The sequence below is a fragment of the Crotalus tigris genome, unplaced genomic scaffold (assembly GCF_016545835.1).
Source record: "Crotalus tigris isolate CLP2741 ecotype Arizona unplaced genomic scaffold, ASM1654583v1 scf7180000023606.2106662, whole genome shotgun sequence".
Classification (NCBI taxonomy): domain Eukaryota; kingdom Metazoa; phylum Chordata; class Lepidosauria; order Squamata; family Viperidae; genus Crotalus; species Crotalus tigris.
The window spans coordinates 875,871-897,947 of NW_024100074.1; the positions used below are offsets into that span (position 1 = coordinate 875,871).

Here is a 22,077-nt window from a genome sequence, read left to right on the forward strand (position 1 = left end):
ATAATTATGGAAACCATCGAAATAGAAAAACACCCCCACAACATGAATAAACGTGACGATACCTCCCGTCTACCAGATATCTGGAAACTAGCCCTAATAAACCAACGGGTCCTAGCCACGAAAACTGACACTGGACCCAGAACAACACAGTACACCACCACCATTCACCCTCATCAACAGTAGCTCTGGCTGGGGACCGCAGGGGCTGCGCTCCCTCAGGGCCACAGCTTGCAGGAGGGCTGGCCCGCTCAGTGGAAGCTCCAGCGGGCCGCTCCCAGGAGGGATCCTGAGGCTGCCCCACGTGGCTCCCCAGCCATGTGCGCCTTGGACGGGGCCAGCCTGGGAAAGGGACTTCCTGGCCGCGCTTCTCCTAGGGGCAGGGCCAACTAGGAGCCCTGCGAGGGGGCAAATCCACATGAAGAGAGAGAGAGAAGGGAAGCGTAAGTGCCTCTATCTCATGTCTCTTTCTGCAAATGGCGGAGGCTGGGAGCTGCAGAAGGCTGAAAGAGCTGCATGCGGCTCCAGAGCCACGGGTTCCCGACCCGTGGGATAGACAGTTATAGCAAAGTTGATAAGAAAGAGACATGGTGAATGTTGGATGGGGAGAAGAGAATATTAGTGGAGACTGAGGGGGTGCTTTCCCTCCCTATAGTTCTGGGTTCTGAGCCAGGCTAAGAAGGAGAAGAGACTTGTGGATAGTTTTGGAAGTTGGAAAGAAAGATTAATAGTTAAAGGGAAAAAATTACTCATGTAAAGTTGAGAGAAGAGAATGCACATGGGAGGTTGAAATGGAGAAGGCAGGTACATGAAGGAAATGAATGTTGCGAGGGGAAGGAGTTATGTGTTTTGTTTTTGGCTGATGTTGTGGATGGTACACAATGGCTGGACAGGTTGTGGCATCTAGTGGTGAGGCCATTTCAATACATGCCTCAACTCTGGAAAATTTGCCTTGTCCTGTTTGAAATGATGGATGGGAGAATTGCACGAAGGTTCAAGAATTTCAATGAAGAAGAATGTTACTCAGTATTTTCACAATCTGGCGCAGGTGTTGTCTTCTATTCCAGTACAGGCCCAGGCTTCCCTAACACCTGTTTCTGACCATTGTTCCTGGGAAGTGGGTTCAGGTGAAAGAACTGTCACCTGTAAGTACCAGTCCTGAGTGGTCCCAACCATGCCAAGTCTTCTTGACCTCAACTGCAGTGAAAGTTAAGGAATGAAAGCATGAGTCCATGGAAAGTCCCATCATTTCCTCTCCAGTGACAAGCTCCACAGCTGGACAGCCTGAAAGTGAAATTTCAACCTGCTTCTCCTATTGAACTAGTTCCATCTAACTAGGAGAAAAGCTTCAATGGACTGGACTATCCCGGAACTTATTCGTAATATCTAGACTGTGTATTGCTACATTTTTGTTGCTGCTGTTTCCCTCACACCTTTCTTCAGACCATGGGTTCAATACTTAAAGGGAAAAAAGGGAGTTGTTTTTCATAACAAGACTACGTATTCTACTTGCAAAGTGGGGGATAGATTCATTTGTTATGCTCCTGTCAATACAGTAAAACCCTACCAACACCTCAAATCTAGACATATGGAAGGATGCACAGACTATACTTCTTTTGAAAGAATAACACAAGATTTATGGACAATTTCTTTTGACACATGTACAGCTATTGACTATAATCAAGCTAAATGGACTAAGTTTGGAAACAGGCTTACTCATTTAATGCAAACTACATCCTACCCAACCTGGCACAATCAAAGGAAAATTCAGTATGATTAAAGGAGTCAGCACTTCTCAGTGCAACGCTGATTCCTGTAACCCGGTGTGCTTTGAGATAACCAGACCAGCAGACTTCTCAGCATCATTTGGACCAGCTATCGATTAAACCAGATACAAATATGGGTTCAATTTGACACTATTATACCACCGATCCAAAAATATTTTTGAGTTTTTCATTCTTTTTACGATGAACTGGAAACCACAATTGAAATTCTCTCAGCATCAAAGAATCTTTTTATTGATCTGGCCCAAAAGAATTGCTTCATCTCTGAATGTGATTAACTGTTGTGTGTGTGTGTGTGTGTGTGTGTGTACTAACAGGTGAACAATGGCTTTGGGAAGCATGTGAAATAAATTTTACTGCCCTGACTAGTCAAAATCTCACTGGAAAAGCCACCAAGAGACCCAACATATGGACTCTGACCACTTCCATAGTGGTAAACCTGTGTTTTAAAAAGAGAAGGTTCTGATAAAAACCTTGGGGAGACTTAAGTGTGAACATCTCTTGTAATTGAGCACCACCAATTCGGCCTAACCCCAAAATCCCATGGCAAACATTCCCCAACTGTTTACTTTATGGACCAATCTAACAGATGCCAACCTTGCTCTATAGAGCTCCCAATTTTTTCTAAAGCTCCCTAATTGAAGGAAAAAGTAAGCACTGATTGAGAAGAGGGAAGTGGCATATTAGATTGTTCATTTTTTCCTGAAAGGAGAGATATTTTTTTAAAAAATGAGATAACTGAAGGCACAGAAGCCTGAAATAGTATGATCTCCTTTTTTTAGGATTATGGGGAGACTTAAACCTTTGGCAGATGTTGCCTATACCAAAAAGGGGAACAGTCCCAATAAATTACTTTACAATAAGTACCACTATCATAGCAGGCCACTGGCATTAACAGTCCTTTCTGAAAAATAACTTTAGTAGTCTTTGTTCTTAAAGAGAGGTAAATCTCATAATTTTAATACTGTCCGTTCTTGATTTGTTCTTCTGTTGATACTGCTCTTTGCAGAAACTGATTGTTTTATTTCTAGTATGTGTTTTTCATGATAGTAGTAAATTCTAATAATTTTTTGTTAGTAGTACAACACCTTATGCTTAAAAGGAAAATAGGCAACAAGAGTTAGCCATGGTGGTTACTGCATTTCCATAATGTACAGCAGAACTTTAGCACCTGGCAGGTGGTACACAACTCATAGCCAAGTGTAGCGGGGGAGGGAACCAGCTAAAGTGGTGCCACACAGACCTGGAGGAGACCACCTGAAGCTGCAGAATTCAGCAGAAGCCCCAGGATCTGCGCGCGTGGCTGCATGCTGATTGGAGCTTCTGGCACATCCGGACAAGGAAGAAGAGGAGGCGGAGAGAGGAGAAGCTATAAAAGGAGGTTTTGGTGGGAGAAAAAAAAAACACGGAGAAAGAGAGAGACGAGACTTTTGTTAAAGAAGCGGTAAAGAGAGAGAGAGCGAGTGGCCTTTGCGAGCAAAGGGTGAGTGAAAGAACGAGCAAGGGATTTGTGTGAGCATAATGTGTGTGAATGAGAGCAAAGAAGCAGCTTTTGCGAGCAACGTGTGAAAGAGCAAGAGAAGCTTTTGTAAGCAATATGTGTGAATGAGAGCAAGGGAGAAGCTTTCGCAAGCAACATGTGTGTGAATGGAGCAAGGGAGAAGCTTTTGCAAGCAACGTGTGTGCAAATGGAGCAAGAGATGCTTTTGTAAGCAATATGTGAGTGAATGGAGCGAGAGAAGCTTTTGCGAGCGTGTGTGAATGAGAGCAAGGGAGAAGCTTTTATAAGCAACGCTTGAGTGAATGGAGCAAGTGAGAGGTTTTTGGTAGCAAAGGGTGGGGGACTGCGAGCGAAGGGTGAGAGAAAAAGGGAAAAGTGAGGGGGAGAAGGGAAAAAGAAAAGGCATTGACTTCTGAGTTCCACTGTTGCAATAGGAAGGAAGTATTAACATTGAACCTCAACTTTTACTTTTCTATAATATTATAAACTAGCCATTTCTATAATAACAAATGAATCTAACCAGTAAAGCCCAAAATCCCCCCCTTTTTTGTCAAGTTTTTGACACCTTGCTAAGCACAAGTGGTACTCAAATATTGTTATGTCCTAAAAGTGGTATAACCTCTGAAAAGATTGAAAAGCCCTGATGTACAGAATCAATTTCAAGAAAATAAACAACACCATCAGAGTCTTTAATTGGAATGTCATTGTCTCAATGAAGAATTATATGAAATCATAAATGAGGTATTCTGAAAATGTTTGAATCGGAACATTTTCCTATCTTCCTATCTTCCTACCTTAATACCCATAGTTTGTGCAGGCATTTGAAATACATTTATTAGTTGTAAAAGAATCATGAAATCACTGCTTCTCAGTTGTTTACAATCACCAACAACACAGCTTTGTAACTGATAAACTCCCCCAAGTAGAAAATCTGTCCCAGAAAAATCTGACCCCAGAAAACTTTCTAACTCACATATTTAGTTTAGCTCTAATACCAAAATAGGAACAAAAATCCAAAGAGTCTTTTTCCAGTCAGGAAGTTATTACCATGAAAATTGTGATATGAGCTCAAAATTGCAGAGCTTTTATATTTCCCCTGAAATTTTTCCAGAATGAGACAGCCAGTACAAAACTAATTAACATATATTTGCATACAAACATTTTGGCAACCTCATCTAGTTGTATATATTTACTTATGTGCAGTTAAATTTAAAAAAGTAAATATGGCAAGTGGAAAAGTTTGGACTTTGTAAAATCTTTTTTTCAGAAATGGCGAAGTTCCTATAGATATAGTCTTTGTTTTCTTGCTTTTAGAAACTTTCCCTCTTTTCCTTGCAGAACTGTTCTAGTTCATAAATATTTTTGAGTCTCCTTACATGCATCATGTGTTTGAGATGTTTCCTCAGATTCTCAATAATCAATTCTGGGAAATGTGAAGGATATTCCAAAACTTTTTTTTCTTTTTTGCAAATATTTATGGTTGATATGGCAGTGTTTCAGATTGCTGCCTGATGAAATATCTAACCTCTTTTTAACTTTAATTTCTTAAATGACAATGGGACATTACCTTCTAGGATATACTGAAATTTAATTGAACTTATTCCTCTTTCCATCTGCAAAATATGCTGTGCTGCTGGATGTTATCCCACCCCCAAAGCATAGCAGAATTACCCATATCTTTAACAGTAGTCAAAGTTTCTTCAATTATTGCCCTTTTTTTCTTCTTTGATTATGATTGGATATTATAGTGTTGCTTTTTCAGTTTGAAGTATTTTGTTCCAAACTGTTTCAGCTTTTCAGTTTTCTTTTGTATATCTTAGAACATTACTTTTGTGTTTCCTTCTGACAACAGATTACCACTGTATAAACAATAATATACTGTGTCTTATGGACACTTCACTCAGCTACATTTTTCAACAGATCATTAAAAGTGATCCATAGTTGTTTTTTTGCAGTATGACCAATATGGGGTAAGCTGAATCTGAGTTTTTTCCCCCTCTGGTCTTCAACCCTTGTGCCATATTCATTGAAGGAATTGTAATTTGTACTATAAGGAAAATGTTATATTCACATTATTTGTGAACTGACATCAATAGCAGTCATATAGGTAGTCCTTAGTTAACAATGGTAACAAATGTGTCCCAGGATAATGCTGCAGGATCCAATCCGGGTCAGTCACTGGGACCACAGGTTCAGACTTCCGAGCTGTCAGACTCGTGCTGGAGCTCATCCTCAGGGAACTTCTCTCTAGCGGAGTCTAGCACAATCTGGTCCCGGTGACTGATCCAGATTGGATCCTGCATCAGTATCATGGGACTATGTCGACTTACAATGGCAGTTCTAGTTGTGGTTGTTTTCCCACATGGTCATTAGACACATCATGTGATTGCCATTTATAACCCCTTCAGTGTCATGTTGCCCATTTATTTTGCTCATTAGAAACCCGCAGTGAAGGTCACAAGTGGTGATCATGTGACAGCAGGATGCTACAACAGCCACAAATTTGAGGACTATTTCTAAGTTTCAATGCTCAACATTGTTGTAACTTCAAATAGTCACTGAATGGTTGTTAACCTAAGACTCTCTGTCAATGCAAAATTTATAAGCTCAGTAATATTTATTAACAATGGCAAAAAATTAACTGTATGCAGTATAAAAATTGATAATCGTAAAGTACTTTTCCAGTGCCAATTTTACTGAAATCTGATATTTATCACAGCAACTACAGTTGTGAATTTAATTTCATCAGAAATGATTATACACTGAAGAGGGGAAAAGAAAACTCAATCCAACTACAGTACTATTACATTTAAGGATAATTGATAACTTATGCACTAATAGTATTAATGGGAATATTTAAAAAGGTTTGTTTTACAACATTTGTTTTGTTCTTTGTGCCTCACAGAGGAAAATAAAAATATGGTTTGGTCAGACAAATTAATGATAGTTTAGTATTTACATTTGTACAGTTTCAAGTGTAATACCTATAAAATTATACATATGAGAAATCTAGGACTGAAGTACTGTAACTTATCAAACAAAATGCCTGCCACATAAATCACAGGACATTTCAGCTAACATCACAATGTTTCAAAGAAGTTGTTGCTTGAGTATAATTTCATACTTGTATGGCATGTTAAGTTTGCTCCATTCCAGCCATGAGTGACAAAGCTAAAGATTCCACTGTGAATCAAAAACAAGTAAAGTTTTAGGATCAAAATAGAGTAAACTGTCTTTTGAAGAAAACATATCACTGATGGATAAAACTATGATATACTTTTTAGTGTCAAGTAATACATATTTCTAACAATTCTAATTAAAATGTATCTCCAATTATATAGGATATAATTATTTTCTTATAGTAGTGTTATGATTAAAATATTTAGGGATACAACTATTAAGAAAGTAGTATTGCACACACATTATTCTAAATGTTTAACAACAAATTATTAAATACTTTTTTCCTTAAATACTCACAATGTGGAAAAGAGCCTCTACAGACTGCTTTGTTTAGAACTGTTACAAGAAACATATGACAATTTTTAAAATCTGATTCCATCTTTGTTATGGATTCCATCCTAAAAGTAATTTAGACAGACAATACAAACAAAAATCATGTTTTGGGAAACATATTGTTATTCCTTTCTGAGCAATAACATAAGATATTTGTAGTAAAATGCTTTGAACAGAAAATATTTTTATTAGAAAGATATAACCACTTTCTAGATCTTTTATCTTTTGTTCCATATTCAGTCTTGTACCATGCAAATCATTAAAAGTTTCATCACAAGAAACAATCTACACCTTGAAGTCTTACTGGAATCATTCACACTGTGTCATGGTTCCGACTGACGAACCCAACAAAGTAAGCATAGCTGAGACGATCCAATCTCTAATGCAAAACTTTATTGAGTTCTGGTTTTGACGTTGTGGCAAAATGGGTGCAGGAAGACGGGGCTCCGTCTATTGTGTTCAATTTCACTCTTCTGGGGACCTGGAAAGGGTCGAAAGTTGCCCCGTAGAGGCGACAAGCAAGGAGGGGATGCTCGTTGATCATGGGAGGGCAGCGGCCCTTCCGTTTGATCCGAGGAAGTCCTCCAAACCAGCAAGGGAAAGACTGTCTACATTTACGTAGCCAGTCAGAAGCTGCTGACAACAGAAGACAATAAACACAAACAAGCAATCTTATGGCAACGTGGATGAAATTGGGTGAGATCTTATCCTCTCTTTATGACTCTAAGATTTCTTCCTGAAAAAACTGCCCAAAGCACCCTCCCCAATGAGAGAGGGAAGGGGAATTTCCACCCCATTCCCTCAGGAGAAGAAAAGCGGCAAACTAATTACTTGGGGGAAACAGAGACAATTACAAGATTAATTTAGAATTAATATACATATATGGCTTTGAAATTTGGAGACTAAAAGTGCTTTTGAGACTTTTTGTTTTTATAAAAAAAAGATGTGAAAATCTTGTAATATAAGTTTGGATTTAAAAAGCTGGAAAACAGCACTAATGACATCTAGTGGTGAATTATGGCACTACAATTTGTTATGCCTAAAGGAAACTTGGCTTGAAGCTCAGATTTAGAGAAGACTCTTGCTGGCCTTGGGAACTTTCATTTTTGAAAACTGCAGCTGAGAAAAAGGGAAAAAAAACTTCGGGGCTGCTTATCGGTGTGGCAGAGACAATGAACTACCATGAAACTGGCCTGCCTGAACTACAAATAGAAATATTAACTGACTTTTAGAGCTGTGTTGTGGAACTATTTCCCTGCAAGACAAACACACATCATTGCTTGAGATGATGGAATATTTTGGATTACAACTCTTTGATTGATGAACAATTTTTATTATAAAGACCACCTACAAAAAATGAAATGGATGTTCCAGACTCAGCTTTAAATGGCAAAAAACCATCTCTAATACCTGTCCCCAAAGTCTTCAGTTTGATATATCACCAAGAAAATATGGATGAAGATCACAAATAAATTCTCTCCATGTTGAAATCAATACAAGAGACTATTGCTTTAGCTCATGATGAGACTAGAAGTAACACAAAGGAGATAAAAGAACAATTTTCTAAACTAAATTTACAAACCCAGAACAAGACTACAAAGAAGGGACTATCAACTTAGAAAATAGAAGGAAAACTGGAGGAAGCAGATCCAAAGATGGAGGACCTAAAGAAAGGAACTAACTGACAGATTCAGACAACTGAAGAAGTAGAAGACGGAGCAATAATATTGGAAATGGAAAAGACATCTTACCAATCAAGAATACAGAACACATTAGAGGAAAGGGAAGAACTGACTGAATAGAAGATAGAGCTGTTAGGAGAACTGTGGGGAATTGGAGCAGGAGGGAGGCTGTTTAATGAATATCAATGGGTTCGTTCTTCCAATAATATTTTAACTGAATGGTCTTTCTTATTCCAAATAATATACACAAAAACAGAAGAAAAAATGTGTGATGATTCAAATGCATTGACTTGGAAAGTTAGTTGGCAAAGGAAGAAAACTAGAGTAAGACTGAAGAAAATAGAGGTTTTGATTCATTAGATGGGATATTATATTATTAACTAGATGTTTGAATATGGTGGAGAATATATAATTGCTAGAAATGGAAGTATCATAACTAGAAAGATAAGATTTGTAATTAGAATACTACATTTTGGTATGAGAAGGGAAATAGGAAAATGCCAAGAGTTTGAATATGGGAAGCTTTTGGTTACCCAAATATAACTTACTCTGAAATTATAAACATTAGCGACATTTTGAATACTGAGGGGAAATTAATTTTTTTTAAAAAATGAAAACAGGATACTTATGCTTAAGAATCACAATCTGAGGCAAGCAGTATAAGAAAAAAATATATATTTCTCTGGATACAGCTGATGGCTATTTTTTTTCCCCACCACTATGTCTAGTTCCTGTGAATACTCAGCAATGATATCAAATTATTTGATGCCAGAAAGATGCCTGTGCATCTTTACAAGACCAGCTGAAAATACTTCAAATGATATTTCAGGATATCCAAGATTTCTCACTATAAGAACATTCAGAACAAATAGATACCGTATATTCTGGCGTATAAGACGACTGGGCATATAAGACGACCCCCAACTTTTGAGAAGATTTTCAGGGTTTAGAAAGTCATCTTATACGCCGGAAAATACGGTACAATATTGAATTTCTGTTTATAGATGAGCACAATAGGAGCTCCATTCCTTTGCTGCTAAGAAAGTGAGTGTTGCCCACCACTGCTTCCCTAATGCTTCCTGAACTCAGCTGGTATTTTTTCCCCATATATTTTATTGATTTTTTAAAACATAAATCACTTAATAGTTGGTAAACAGTGTGTTTGCTGGGTTTACATTTGTAAAGAAAAATCATTAACAATTGGTTTCTATAATCTATAATCCACATAGTACATTTAGTTGATTTCCCCTTTTCCCCAAAATGTCTTCTTTGCAAATCTTGAAATAATATAGTTCTTATTATTTTGATAAAATATATTTAATCTTTAAATATTCCATTTAATGTGCCTAGTCAGCTAATCCTTTAGGTCTTATTCAAAACATTTTTTTTCTTTTTTATACATTATAATTTCCCTAAATTCAGACACATTTAATTATCTAAAACATTTACTTCATCTAGGCCATTTCAGCAGTATTATATTACTTATATCAAGAAATAAAATAAAAGGGGGGGAAGCATACAGTATTATTTAAGGAATTCATCTCTCTTAGAATGACATATGTATTCAACCATATTCAAATAAATGTTTCTTTTTTAAATATTCTCTCTGGAAGATCCCATCATCTACTTTCTTAATTTTTACTTTGACCAGTATCTTTCTTAATCAATTGATTTGCTGAATCAAAAATTTTTTCCATATATTCTTGACTGCTGCTATAGGTATAAGAAGTAAATACACTGTTTTAGTGCTTATTTCTGTAAAAAAAAATAGGGCTGGCCACTAGGGGACAGATTGGTTTTAAATTCAGAGAACAGCTACCCGGCGTATAAGACGACCCTGGACTTTTGAGAAGATTTTCAGGGTTTAGAAAGTCATCTTATACGCTGGAAAATACGGTACCTATTACCATACAGGAAAGGGCTCCAAAAATGTAATTTCTTTTATTGCTGATTATGTCTAATTTATTTTCTGAATATACAATTTACACACTGATTGTGAAGCTAATGTGTCCAGAAGTGCTAAGATCCAATGTAAATGTACTCCATTATGGTCTACACAATCTGTCAACACGATGCTTCATCTTATTCATAAGACTTCACTCAAAGAACAAATGTCAGCAAAACAAGTCTCAATTCTGTCAGCTGATTGTGATGCATAGACTGAACAGGTACTTACTTCCAGACTCCCAAACCAGCTTGCCAACGATCTGCAAACATCAATACTAGGTTCAGAACTTTCATTATTGCTTCTTTCACAAAACTAACCTGGAAATCAAATGTTAACAGGTAACAGCTACTGTCACAAATTTATGTAGATAAAAGTAGATTTACATATTCCATTCTTCATTTATTTTTTTAAAGTTGAAAAATTTTGAGCATGTTAATATATTGGTAATGTATTAATATATTATTGGATTATTATATCTTGTGAGTTGGTTATTTTTATTTAGGAAATATATTTTTGTAAATATTTCTTTTTACAGCACAAAAAAAGATGGTTAGCTCCCAGAGTCTTTAGGAATGGGTAGCATAAAGAAAAGTAAAGTAAAGCAGATAATCACCCTACAGGAAGTACCCATATTCCAAATACATTTATAGGCCCCAGTCCTAGGCCTTCAGCTGGGTTTTATAAAACCTTTTAAGCATGTCCAAAAAAATGGTTCAATCAATCAGTCAATTTCAACTTCTTGCGAGGAAAAAAAAGATCTTGCAAAGTTGGAATTGATTGATTGAATTTTTTAGTCCCGCCCAGTCTGCTGTTACCACCACAGCCATGCCACCCAATGGGCCACACCCACCTGGCACCCGATGATGCATAAGTGGGTTTTGGGTTGCAGTTTGGGCACTCGGTCTCTAAAAGGTTCACCATCACTGGCCTAGAGCTGTGGGCCTGTTCTACATTGGCCTGTCTTAATTATAAAATTTGGTTATCAGTTTATTAAATTCATTTTGGGCAAAATAACACTGAAAATATTAATATTTCTGAGAATTTGGAATTTACCAATCCATGACAAACTCTGTATTATCATGCATGAGATGAAGCCAAAGGGATTACTGGAAAAAAATCTGCTGTGTCGGAGTTACAATCCTGAATTGATATGTACTCAGACTTCACCATGAACTTCTTTTCTACTGAAGTATTGGACAGAGTGAAAGTATTATTCTGTGTACTCAATGTGATAATTTAAAGATTAACATTCCAAATATTAATTTGCTTGCATTATAATTTAACTGTTAGAATTTAATAATCCCAACCCCTTGCAAATGTTATACAGATTCCATACAACTAATATTTAATGTACCTTTTCTCTCAGGAGGCAACGATCATGGATTGTAGAAAGATACCGATAATGTATTTTGATTAATTGATCTAAATCTTTTGCTTCTTCTATTTGATGCTGGAACTCCAAGCCTGTACTATGAAGAATCTTGTAAAAGGAGGCAAAATGTATAATGAACCAAAATTTAAATTCCTTTTCTCTAGATTTCCCTAAAAATCTTTGCACTGTAATCACCAAAGTTCAATTTTCAGAATACAAGACATTTCTAATTACAATGAACATCAGTTAGATCAGTGGTTCTCAACGTTTGTGTGACAGCGACCCCCGTCACACAAACGTGCCGCGCATGCACACCACGCATGCGTGGCGGCACCCCCATGCGCAGTGGGCATGCACGGCGGCGCCGTGCGCGGTAGGCATGTGTGGCGGCGCCCCATGCATGGTGGGCATGCGTGGCGGCGCCCTCATGCGCGGCGGGCATGCGCAGCGGCGCCCCCTGAGGGGGAAAAATGGCAGATCGCCTTGTTTGGCGACCCCCGAGAAATGGTCGATCGACCCCAAATGGGGTCGCGACCTATAGGTTGAGAACCGCTGAATTAGATAATTATGGTAATGTATGCATTCCTTAGATTAAAAGAGTTTCAGAAAAGAATTTAACCCTTTTTAAAAATGATGATATAATTGGGAACCACATCTAAGAAAGAATCCCTAAAATATAGCCAGAGACTCAAATATTATGTAAAGTTGAATATTTGACAGTAAGTATGACTCTAAATAAAAATCTGAATTGTCTTTTTTCTAATTGTACATATTATTTGGGAGGAATACAGTTTATTATTACATTGGAGAACAAATGCTGGTTTTCCCTCTATATTCCTCTAAGCCAGAGGTGTCAAACTTGCAATATCACGTGTCGCGAATCATCACAACTTTTTTCCCATTGCCAGCAATGGGGTGGGTATGGTTTTGCCATGATGCATCCAGCCCGTGGGCCGGCAGTTTGATACCCCTGCTCTAAGCACATACAACAACATCTGGAATAGTTTAGAATGCTAACCAAAACTGAATTCTCATGACTAATAAATTTATTTTGCAGTGCTTGATATTAGCAAAGATATATTACAGAAGAAATTATCATGCATTTGAAAGCATTTTATTTTAGCAGAATTTGTTATTTAAAATCCCAAGAGCTGCTAAGCTGGGCATGATAATTATATATTTTCAGCCAAAAATATGCAGTCTTTTTGCTACACTAAGAAACAGTTTAAAATCACTTTTGATTGTTTACAAAAAGTTATTTTTAATCTTATTGATATCACATACCCTAGTCATAATGTAGTTGTGTAGGCTGTTAACAAAGTGCATAAGTTTCATTCTTAAAAGGAACATGCGATGAGTTTGTTGTTTAATGGGTTCCAACTGAAATCCAAATTGAAGAACTGCTTCTTGATCAAGTATCATACCTCTATTATTCTGAAACTTTTCTGCTGCTGTGACTAGTTCTTAAGAAGAAAGTGCAAAAGAAAAAAATAATAGGGAAAAAAGCAAAACAATATAAATTTCAACATCTCACACATATTTTTTTAGGTGAAAAGTTAGTTTTACATGAAAAAGGAGTATATGTTAAAATAAAATGTCTATTAAACCCAAGCTTACACTACTGTATGTATCTGACATAATTTCTCTTATTTGAATAATTATGCCATGAGCGCTTTAACATCACATGGGTAAATTTACATCATTCCCACAAATGCATTAAAATGTCCATTATTTCAGGTAAACTCTAAAATAAAATGTTGCATACTAAATTTGAAGTTCACTGAATGCTGATTCAGAAAAAACTAGGTTTTACTGTATCTTTTCCTTTTCGTATTTTTTCCTCTCTCTGTGTTATACTTCTGTAGAAGCTGAAGGTAATATAGGTTTTAGAATTATATTTTCATTAAGAGAATTAATCCTCTTACCATGAAACCTCAACACATCAAGACTGTATTTGGCCCACTTTATTTGTAATAATAGGAGAAAAACTTGATTATAGATTTTTTGGCACTCAATACTTATAACTATATCCACTGGCCAAGGGACCTAAATAGGAAACAAAACAAAAATTTGGTATCCTTTTTTGCTTTAATGTTAAACCTTTCATTTCAAAGCAAGCAAGCATTACCTTGTAACTCAGTGTTAAGCCATCTAGTGTATGAACAGGCAACTTCTTCTTTGCTATATCAATATTTTCACATAGAATTGATAACCTATATACAAAAACATGTGGTCATTATCAGCTGTTTGTTCCAAATTAGATAACTATATGATTATGAAATCAACACAAATGTTTTCAGATAAGATCTGCCATCTACAATTACTTTTGTTGCAAACTTTGCAATGGGAAATTTGATTTCAACATGGGATATTAGCTATCACAGCAATGGTTGCATTCTAAACCAGATAATCGTATTTGCTTTTAAACTGATGTAATTAGTGGCTGCTTCAAATCATTTAAAATTGGTGGTCTCCTAGCTAGTACATATACTTTTAATTTTAACTTATAAAAATTCACTCATACTAAATAAGACCCAAATTACAACTAAGTACGTTATCTAGATCTCTATTACTATAGCAATAACCTGGATAGTATTAACCTAATGTGAATGCCTTCATTCACATTAAAAATACATTAACTTAGTTTATGTTAACGTCACAGAAGTAGAATATGCTAAAGTTACTGTTTTAAATTCCTTTACATTTAAAAGTCAATTCCTTTTTACAATAGAAATGGTACATCTATGGCAAATCCTTCTTCCTCTACTAGATGTAGTTACTTTATTACCTTAAACTATCCTCTGGATAACGTTGTCCAACTGCTTCTTGAAGCTGGACATTTAGGAATGCTTCACTCTGCCATGTATCTTTCTCACGTATTTTATCAAAAATAGATGTGTAAAAGTCATACATGGTATCACCAGCCTCTAGTAAGAAAAAATTTCTCATTGCCTGCAAGTATTCTACCAGCCTAAGCAAGAAATACAAATTTCATAGTTTAATTTCAGTGCGTCACTTAGGCAATGAAGATGTAGATATTAGACATTTAGTATAAGAGAAATTAATTATGTTTACTTTAAAAATTATAAATCTCAATGAATTATGTTAATGAAGATTCCTAATTTCTGATTCACATAGTTATGTTTTACAGAATACAATATCTTATGGTGCTTGCCCAACATTCTTCTCCTCATCTAATTTGTTTATCAATTATGTTTCCTTGCAATGAGCATCTAACCTTATTCCAAATTCTTGTCATCTATTTATAACTTGAACAGTAGTCATAATTTTAAACTTGCAAGTAGTTCTTGGGTTATGTCAACAATTGGACCTGGGATTGAGCTGTAACCTTAAGATACGTGAACATTAAGCAGAAAAAGGCAGGAGTCCCACATAAGGAGTGCAGTAATGCAGCAGGCAGGGTGGAGGAGAGTGCAGCCCATACATGGGTCGGGGAAGGCTGAGGGAGAGCCAATACAAGCAATATGCAAGTCAGGGAGAAGCCACGACAGACCACATGCAAGTGCAATGAGGGATAAAAAGTGCAATCTAGTTCCCACTTTCAAACTATCCATCACAACAGTACATAGTCATAGCTACTAGGATATTTCTTCTAGAGCTGAAGAATATACAAAAAGGACTTTAGTGAACAAGTAAATATTTACTATGGCACGCTGAAAATATATATTAGCTACATGTCAAAACAGGTAACTTACGTGAATTCTTACCTATAATCTTTCTTCAAAGTTTGCATTAAATTCCCACAACACTCTAGATACTGCTTGTTAATGTGAGGATAAAGACAAGATCTCAGGGTCAGCTCAAATGTCTGGCATGTAACTGATTCAGATGACCTATCTACACAAACATCATCAGCAGAAAGTGTCTCATGCATGTTACCCTGGTCCAAATATAATCTGCAAAAAAGGATTAACTTTAAGTCCTTTATATTAATTCCAACAAATAAATATAGAATTTGTACAAATATGTTACAGATAAGCAAGCCATATCAAAAATACAAGGATACAAACGGTCTCTAATTCTGAGAGACAGATTTTCACAGGTTCTGTAGCTGGTTAGTTGGTTTGTTTTTATTTAGCAATTGAGTATGTGACATCAAGTTGTCAATACTTAGCAAAACACATTGATTTTCTCCCTGATGATTGCTTGGTGATAAAGGGGGGAAAATGTACTTCCTGAAGACATTATATTATTTCAACACATCTGACATAAACTCGGATATGCATTCAGTGTAGGATAAATAGTCTCCCTAATCTTCACATCTGGCCATTTAAAAAAACCCATAAGAAATCAGACAATTATGTTTTATGTTACAAAATAGCAGTATAAGAAATTGCTTTTGAAAAATTAATAATATACAAATGTATATTACTACTACTGTAAATACTACTGTATTTATGCTATCGTTAAATGTACCGTATATTCTGGCGTATAAGACGACTGGGCATATAAGACGACCCCCAACTTTTGAGAAGATTTTCAGGGTTTAGAAAGTCATCTTATACGCCGGAAAATACGGTACAATATTGAATTTCTGTTTATAGATGAGCACAATAGGAGCTCCATTCCTTTGTTGCTAGAAAGCGAGTGTTGCCCACCACTGCTTCCCTAATGCTTCCTGAACTCAGCTGGTATTTTTTTCTCCATATATTTTATTGATTTTTTAAAACATAAATCACTTAATAGTTGGTAAACAGTGTGTTTGCTGGGTTTACATTTGTAAAGAAAAATCATTAACAATTGGTTTCTATAAATAGTACATTTAGTTGATTTCCCCTTTCCCCCAAAATGTATTCTTTGCAAACCTTGAAATAATATAGTTCTTATTATTTTGATAAAATATATTTAATCTTTAAATATTCCATTTAATGTGCCTAGTCAGCTAATCCTTTAGGTCTTATTCAAAACATTTTTTTTCTTTTTTATACATTATAATTTCCCTAAATTCAGACACATTTAATTATCTAAAACATTTACTTCATCTAGGCCATTTCAGCAGTATTATATTACTTATATCAAGAAATAAAATAAAAGGGGGGGAAAGCATACAGTATTATTTAAGGAATTCATCTCTCTTAGAATGACGTATGTATTCAACCATATTCAAACAAATGTTTCTTTTTTAAATATTCTCTCTGGAAGATCCCATCATCTATTTTCTTAATTTTTACTTTGACCAGTATCTTTCTTAATCAATTGATTTGCTGAATCAATTTTTTTTTCCATATATTCATGACTGCTGCTATAGGTATAAGAAGTAAATACACTGTTTTAGTGCTTATTTCTGTAAAAAAAAAAAAAAAATAGGGCTGGCCACTAGGGGGCAGATTGGTTTTAAATTCAGAGAACAGCTACCCATATAAGACAACCCCGGACTTTTGAGAAGATTTTCAGGGTTTAGAAAGTCGTCTTATACGCCGGAAAATACAGTACAGTTTGATAAAAAAATAAAGTATTAGACTAGAGGATTTTATGATCTGGAAAAGACTACACAACAGAATTTATATAACTCAGAGTTTAATTATGGAATCATTGGTGTTCTCTGCTTCATTGTTTTCTTACAGATGTTTCATTATCCAACTATATAACATCATCAGTGCTAGTGAGTGTGGTGTGTGTTCCCTGTTTATATCCTGCCAGTGTTAGTAAAGTGTGGTTTTCTCCTTGGTAGTTCCTTGATTAGGATATTGTTTTCTGGTTGTTTGTCTGGTGTTAATCCAATTGTCTGACTAAACTCTTTCCCTTCTTAGCTGCAACCTCTGGCATAATTAGGTTTGGCATTACATTTTCATTTATGGTGAAACTGGATCATTATTGAGCTTCATACAGTTCTTTCTCTTGTATTCAATTTTGGTACATTAAGCAAACTCCATTTTCTCTGCATTTGGTATACTGTCATACTTCTATTATCTATATTTTACTTTAACCAATGTATTATTCTATGTATTTATATTTTAGATACAATATCCTGACAACTGTTATAGCAGACAGTAATTAGCATAATAAAGGTTACCAATGTATGACTTCTAAAGATTTAACTTGTTGATAAGCTACCAAATATTGTATTCCAAATCACATACATGCTATGGAATAGCAAGGAAATTTTGTATTTGTCTGGCAGAATCATACCAATGTTTGAAAAATGAGAAAAGACAACAAAACCCTGAATTTTTTACATTACCTTGCAAAATTAATAGCTAGTAAAGGATCATGAATATCATCCAATTCTAAATGTCTTTCTGCAATGGACTGCATCTTTATTAGGCTTTTTTTAGTAGCTTGCTGTTCTGTTAAAGTATCTTGAATATGTTCATCTCCATGACGTAGACGCAACTGCACAGATTCCAAAAATAACATGTACAAGCTCTTCCTTTCTGCACCTGAATTGAATATTGAAACATAGATTACTGCTTCTTCAAGACAATTGTTCATAAAAACCAGGAAAAAAAACCATTTGAAGTTTTTGATTCCACTGACAAATCTAATTGGTCAAACAAAACATAAGAGGTAAACTGAACCAGAAGTATTAATTTCGCAGCAGTAATAATAAAAAACAAGGTTTTAAACAAGTATCACTATAGACACTTTAACTATAGTGATATAGTGTGTCTAGGTTTTTCATTTAATTTTCAGGTGTCAGGAACTGCAGATGTCTTATAAGAGCCCTAATCACTTAAACATGTTTAAGAAGTAGACAGTGGCTTGCTAATTTTGCCCTGTATGTTCTTTTTCAATATGAATGCCTGCTTAAATCTCTTAAAAATCGAGATAATGTGCATTACAATATAAAAAAACATAATGATGCTGGCTGTGGAATTCTGGGAGTTGAAGTCCACATGCCTTAAAATTATCAAGATTGAGAAACACTGTCCTGGACCCATGGCTCTTACTGAAGGAGCAGATGAAAGCTGTCACTACAGGGGTCCCCCCACCAAATCTATGTGCCAGAGGCAGGGCTTTTCTGCAGTATAGTCAACTCTCTGGAATGGCATCCCTTTGAAGTTTAGTTCTGATCACAGCCATCTTCCAGAAACAACCAAAAACAGAACTCTTCTGGCGGGCCTTTGGTTCGTCACACCTGACTTTATATTTGTTTTATTAAGTTACATTTGTCTTCTAATGTGGTTTAAAGATTTTTATTATTTTAATCTAATTGTGGGTGGTTTACTGATCCTAGGTGTTCCTGTAAACTGCTTAAAGGCTTGTAGGTTTGCAGCAGAGTATAAACATATACATTTGAAATTTCCTGCTAACAGATTTTTTAAAATTATCTATTACTCTAAACTTAGACTGGCTTTGTTATTTCAACTACCACCACTGGACTCAGATCTCATCTTATTCTATTAAAAACTAATACAATTATAGTTTCTTCTACCTTTTCTCCAAAATTAATTGATGGTACAAATTTTTTCTGACATACAAATAGTCTCTGATTTGAGGTGGATGGTGCTACTTTCTAAGGATCAAATGAAGCTGGAACAAATTTCAGATTACCACTTATTCCATGGATGGGCAACCTAGTGAACCTTAAGTGTTTTGGACTAGAAATTCTATAATCTCAAGCCATCATCCCACACAAACTGTCTTAATCCTGATTTATATTAAGAAATATAACAACACGTTAACTAAAGTATCTTAATAAAAATTATACTGGACTAAGTCCATCGTAACTTTAAATCATTGTTGAACAAATGGTCATAAATTGAGGATTATCTATATTTAAAATCAAGTAAAATGTTTTGTCATATCACTGATATTTAAAAGTAGCTTAAAATTAAGTAAGCACCAATTAGGCAGAAACTGTAGAACACGGGTGTCAAACTCGCCACTTCACGTGACATGTCGCAACTTATCGTGACTCTTTTTGCATTGCTGGCAATGGGGTGGGCATGGCTTTGGTATGATGGAACTGGTCCGTGGGCCAGCAGTTTGACACCCCTGCTGTAGAATGTCTGCTATATCAGAAATACCTATTTAAAAATCTAAACGGTTCATTTTTCAATTTACAAGCAAGTCACACAGTTACATGAATTCTAAAAATCAATATAGGTAATGTTATATAATAAAAAATATTTTGCGGAAATTCAGTTTTTACCTCGGGCTGTAGTTGGCTGTGGAGAACCATCCTTGCACTGCAAATTTTTTAGCAACTGCATGGACTTTCCAGCCATAATGATTTGCTTTAATACAGGCTTTAAAAAGGAAACCATGGTATGTTGTCTGCTTGATGGTGCTTGATCACTGCCAGAACTGGCACTAGTATTATCACTCATTTTCTCTTCATTCTCAGATTTTTCTGATACACTATATAATGTGTAGGTGGCATACCAAAAGTCTCTATGATTTACAGAAACATTTTTGTTTCTGCAGAAAAAAACAGGTAATTGTCAGTTATTTCTCAGAAAATTGCATATATTTGTTTATTTTCAATGCAAAAGTGTTTATAATTACAATAATAATCTAAAATAGTTTTTTCAAACAACTGGAAAAGAATACTCATCCACTCTCTGCAGGTTTCAGTTCTGCAGTTAAGGATAAGATTCAGAGCAAATAAAAAGATTTGAAGAAGGCTCATCACAGCCAACTAAAATTTCAATGTAGTATGCAATACTATATATTCTTGCTTTGACATACTGATTAAGTAAACACCAAGATTAAAATTAAGATATATAGGTCAACTGCTGAAATAGGAAGATTCTTACATTTTTATATTCTGAATTCAATTAGCTATAATAAGTGTGATATTACACCACACAAAATGGGAATAAAATAACTAAAGCACTGAATCCAATTAGAAGTATTCTCCCAGTAATATGTCAATTTTTAAAATTGCAATTGCAACCTAGAACTTTAACAATAAATGAGTTTTATATTTGGATTACATAAATCTAACTGTACATTATATGGATACTTAGCAATATATAAGCAGGCTTTGTTTTGGCTCCAAGACTATCATCCCAAAGTCAATGATCTACACCCTAGAAATAACAATATACTGTATATGCCGGCGTATAAGGCAACTTCCGCAAGCGTTAAAATCGGCACCAAAGACAGGGGTCGTCTTATACGCCGAATCATCTTATACGCCGGAAATACTGGTAGTTTCCGGAATATAAGATGACGTTCTAGGCATGCAACTCGGCGCCAAAGACGCGGGTCATCTTATACGCCGGGTCGCCTTAAACGCCGGAATATACGGTATCTACAAGATTTTCACTATCCTTACCTTTGAATTATAAATTCTTTGGCAGGATCAAATAAATTACCATGGACAATCCACTCATCCACTGTCTGTAGGTATGGTCTTACTGTTTCAACCCACAGAGAAAACAAAAGAGAGACCTGAAATGAAATTATGAAAAATTAAGAAGAATAGGGAGGAGTAGATAATAATACACACTAAATGACTTAAGAAATAACAGCACTAGTAGAAAATTTATAAAATATACCCAGTATTTAGAAAAGCCCATAACCTAAAGGTCTAGGGCACGGGTGTCAAACACAATCGCATTACATGACATATCATGACATAGCACATTTTTTGCATTTGTGGAGCTGTGGGTGACACATCTGGCCTGTGGGCCACCAGTTTGACACCTCTGGTCTAGGGGAACATGCCTTTATGATCAGACAAACGATGACAGAAGAAGGATGCTTATTAGTAGAGACATCTGATTAATCACTATGAGAAAAACAAAATGCTGAACTAAGGCTTGAACATACAAAGCATTATGTAAATTTTAAATTCAATATATGTTCTGGAGCCCATTTTTTCTCACATGATATATGATGGGAAGATACTGTATTATTCTAGCAAACTTCTAATTTAGGAAGCTGCTATAAGAATGGGAGAGTAGAAAAACAGTTCTAAAGCTGCTCTATATTCTGCATGATCAGAATATTACACATATACCGTATTTTCCGGCGTATAAGGCGACCCAGGGTATAAGACGACCCCCGACTTCGGCGCTGATTTCCATGCCTAGAAAGTCATCTTATCCGCTGGAAACTACTGTAATTTCTGGTGTATAAGACGACTCGGCGTATAAGACGACCCCCGACCTTGGCGCCAATTTCCGCGCTTTAGAAAGTCGTCTTATACACCAGAAAATACGGTAACTTTCTTTCCCAGCTAAGCCTAAAAATAATTTAGAACATCATATTTAAACAATATTCAGGTGGCTTTGTCTGAGTGACTTTTCATTGTTTAACAGAGCTGTGCATCAATAACATGTTTATAACTGCCTACAAATGAATTT

General features: G+C 35.7%; 1 protein-coding gene across 14 annotated transcripts in view; it reads right to left on the reverse strand.

Annotated features, from left to right (window-relative positions):
• Nucleotides 1–3,950: 3,950 nt before the first annotated feature.
• Nucleotides 3,951–22,077, reverse strand: part of TUBGCP5 (tubulin gamma complex associated protein 5) — a 62,768-nt gene continuing 44,641 nt past the window's right edge. For 8 of the 14 annotated variants that reach the window (XM_039319667.1, XM_039319663.1, XM_039319675.1 and 5 more), the window contains 11 exons: nt 21,045–21,160; nt 19,914–20,182; nt 18,000–18,198; nt 15,526–15,714; nt 14,586–14,768; nt 13,926–14,010; nt 13,723–13,843; nt 13,082–13,260; nt 11,780–11,905; nt 10,654–10,684; nt 7,169–7,431 (listed from right to left, as the gene is read on the reverse strand). In XM_039319667.1, coding sequence (XP_039175601.1) covers nt 7,175–7,431; nt 10,654–10,684; nt 11,780–11,905; nt 13,082–13,260; nt 13,723–13,843; nt 13,926–14,010; nt 14,586–14,768; nt 15,526–15,714; nt 18,000–18,198; nt 19,914–20,182; nt 21,045–21,160 — 1,755 coding nt within the window. In that variant the 3' untranslated portion in view covers nt 7,169–7,174. The other 6 variants (XR_005553745.1, XM_039319666.1, XM_039319665.1 and 3 more) reach the window with 6 other exon arrangements.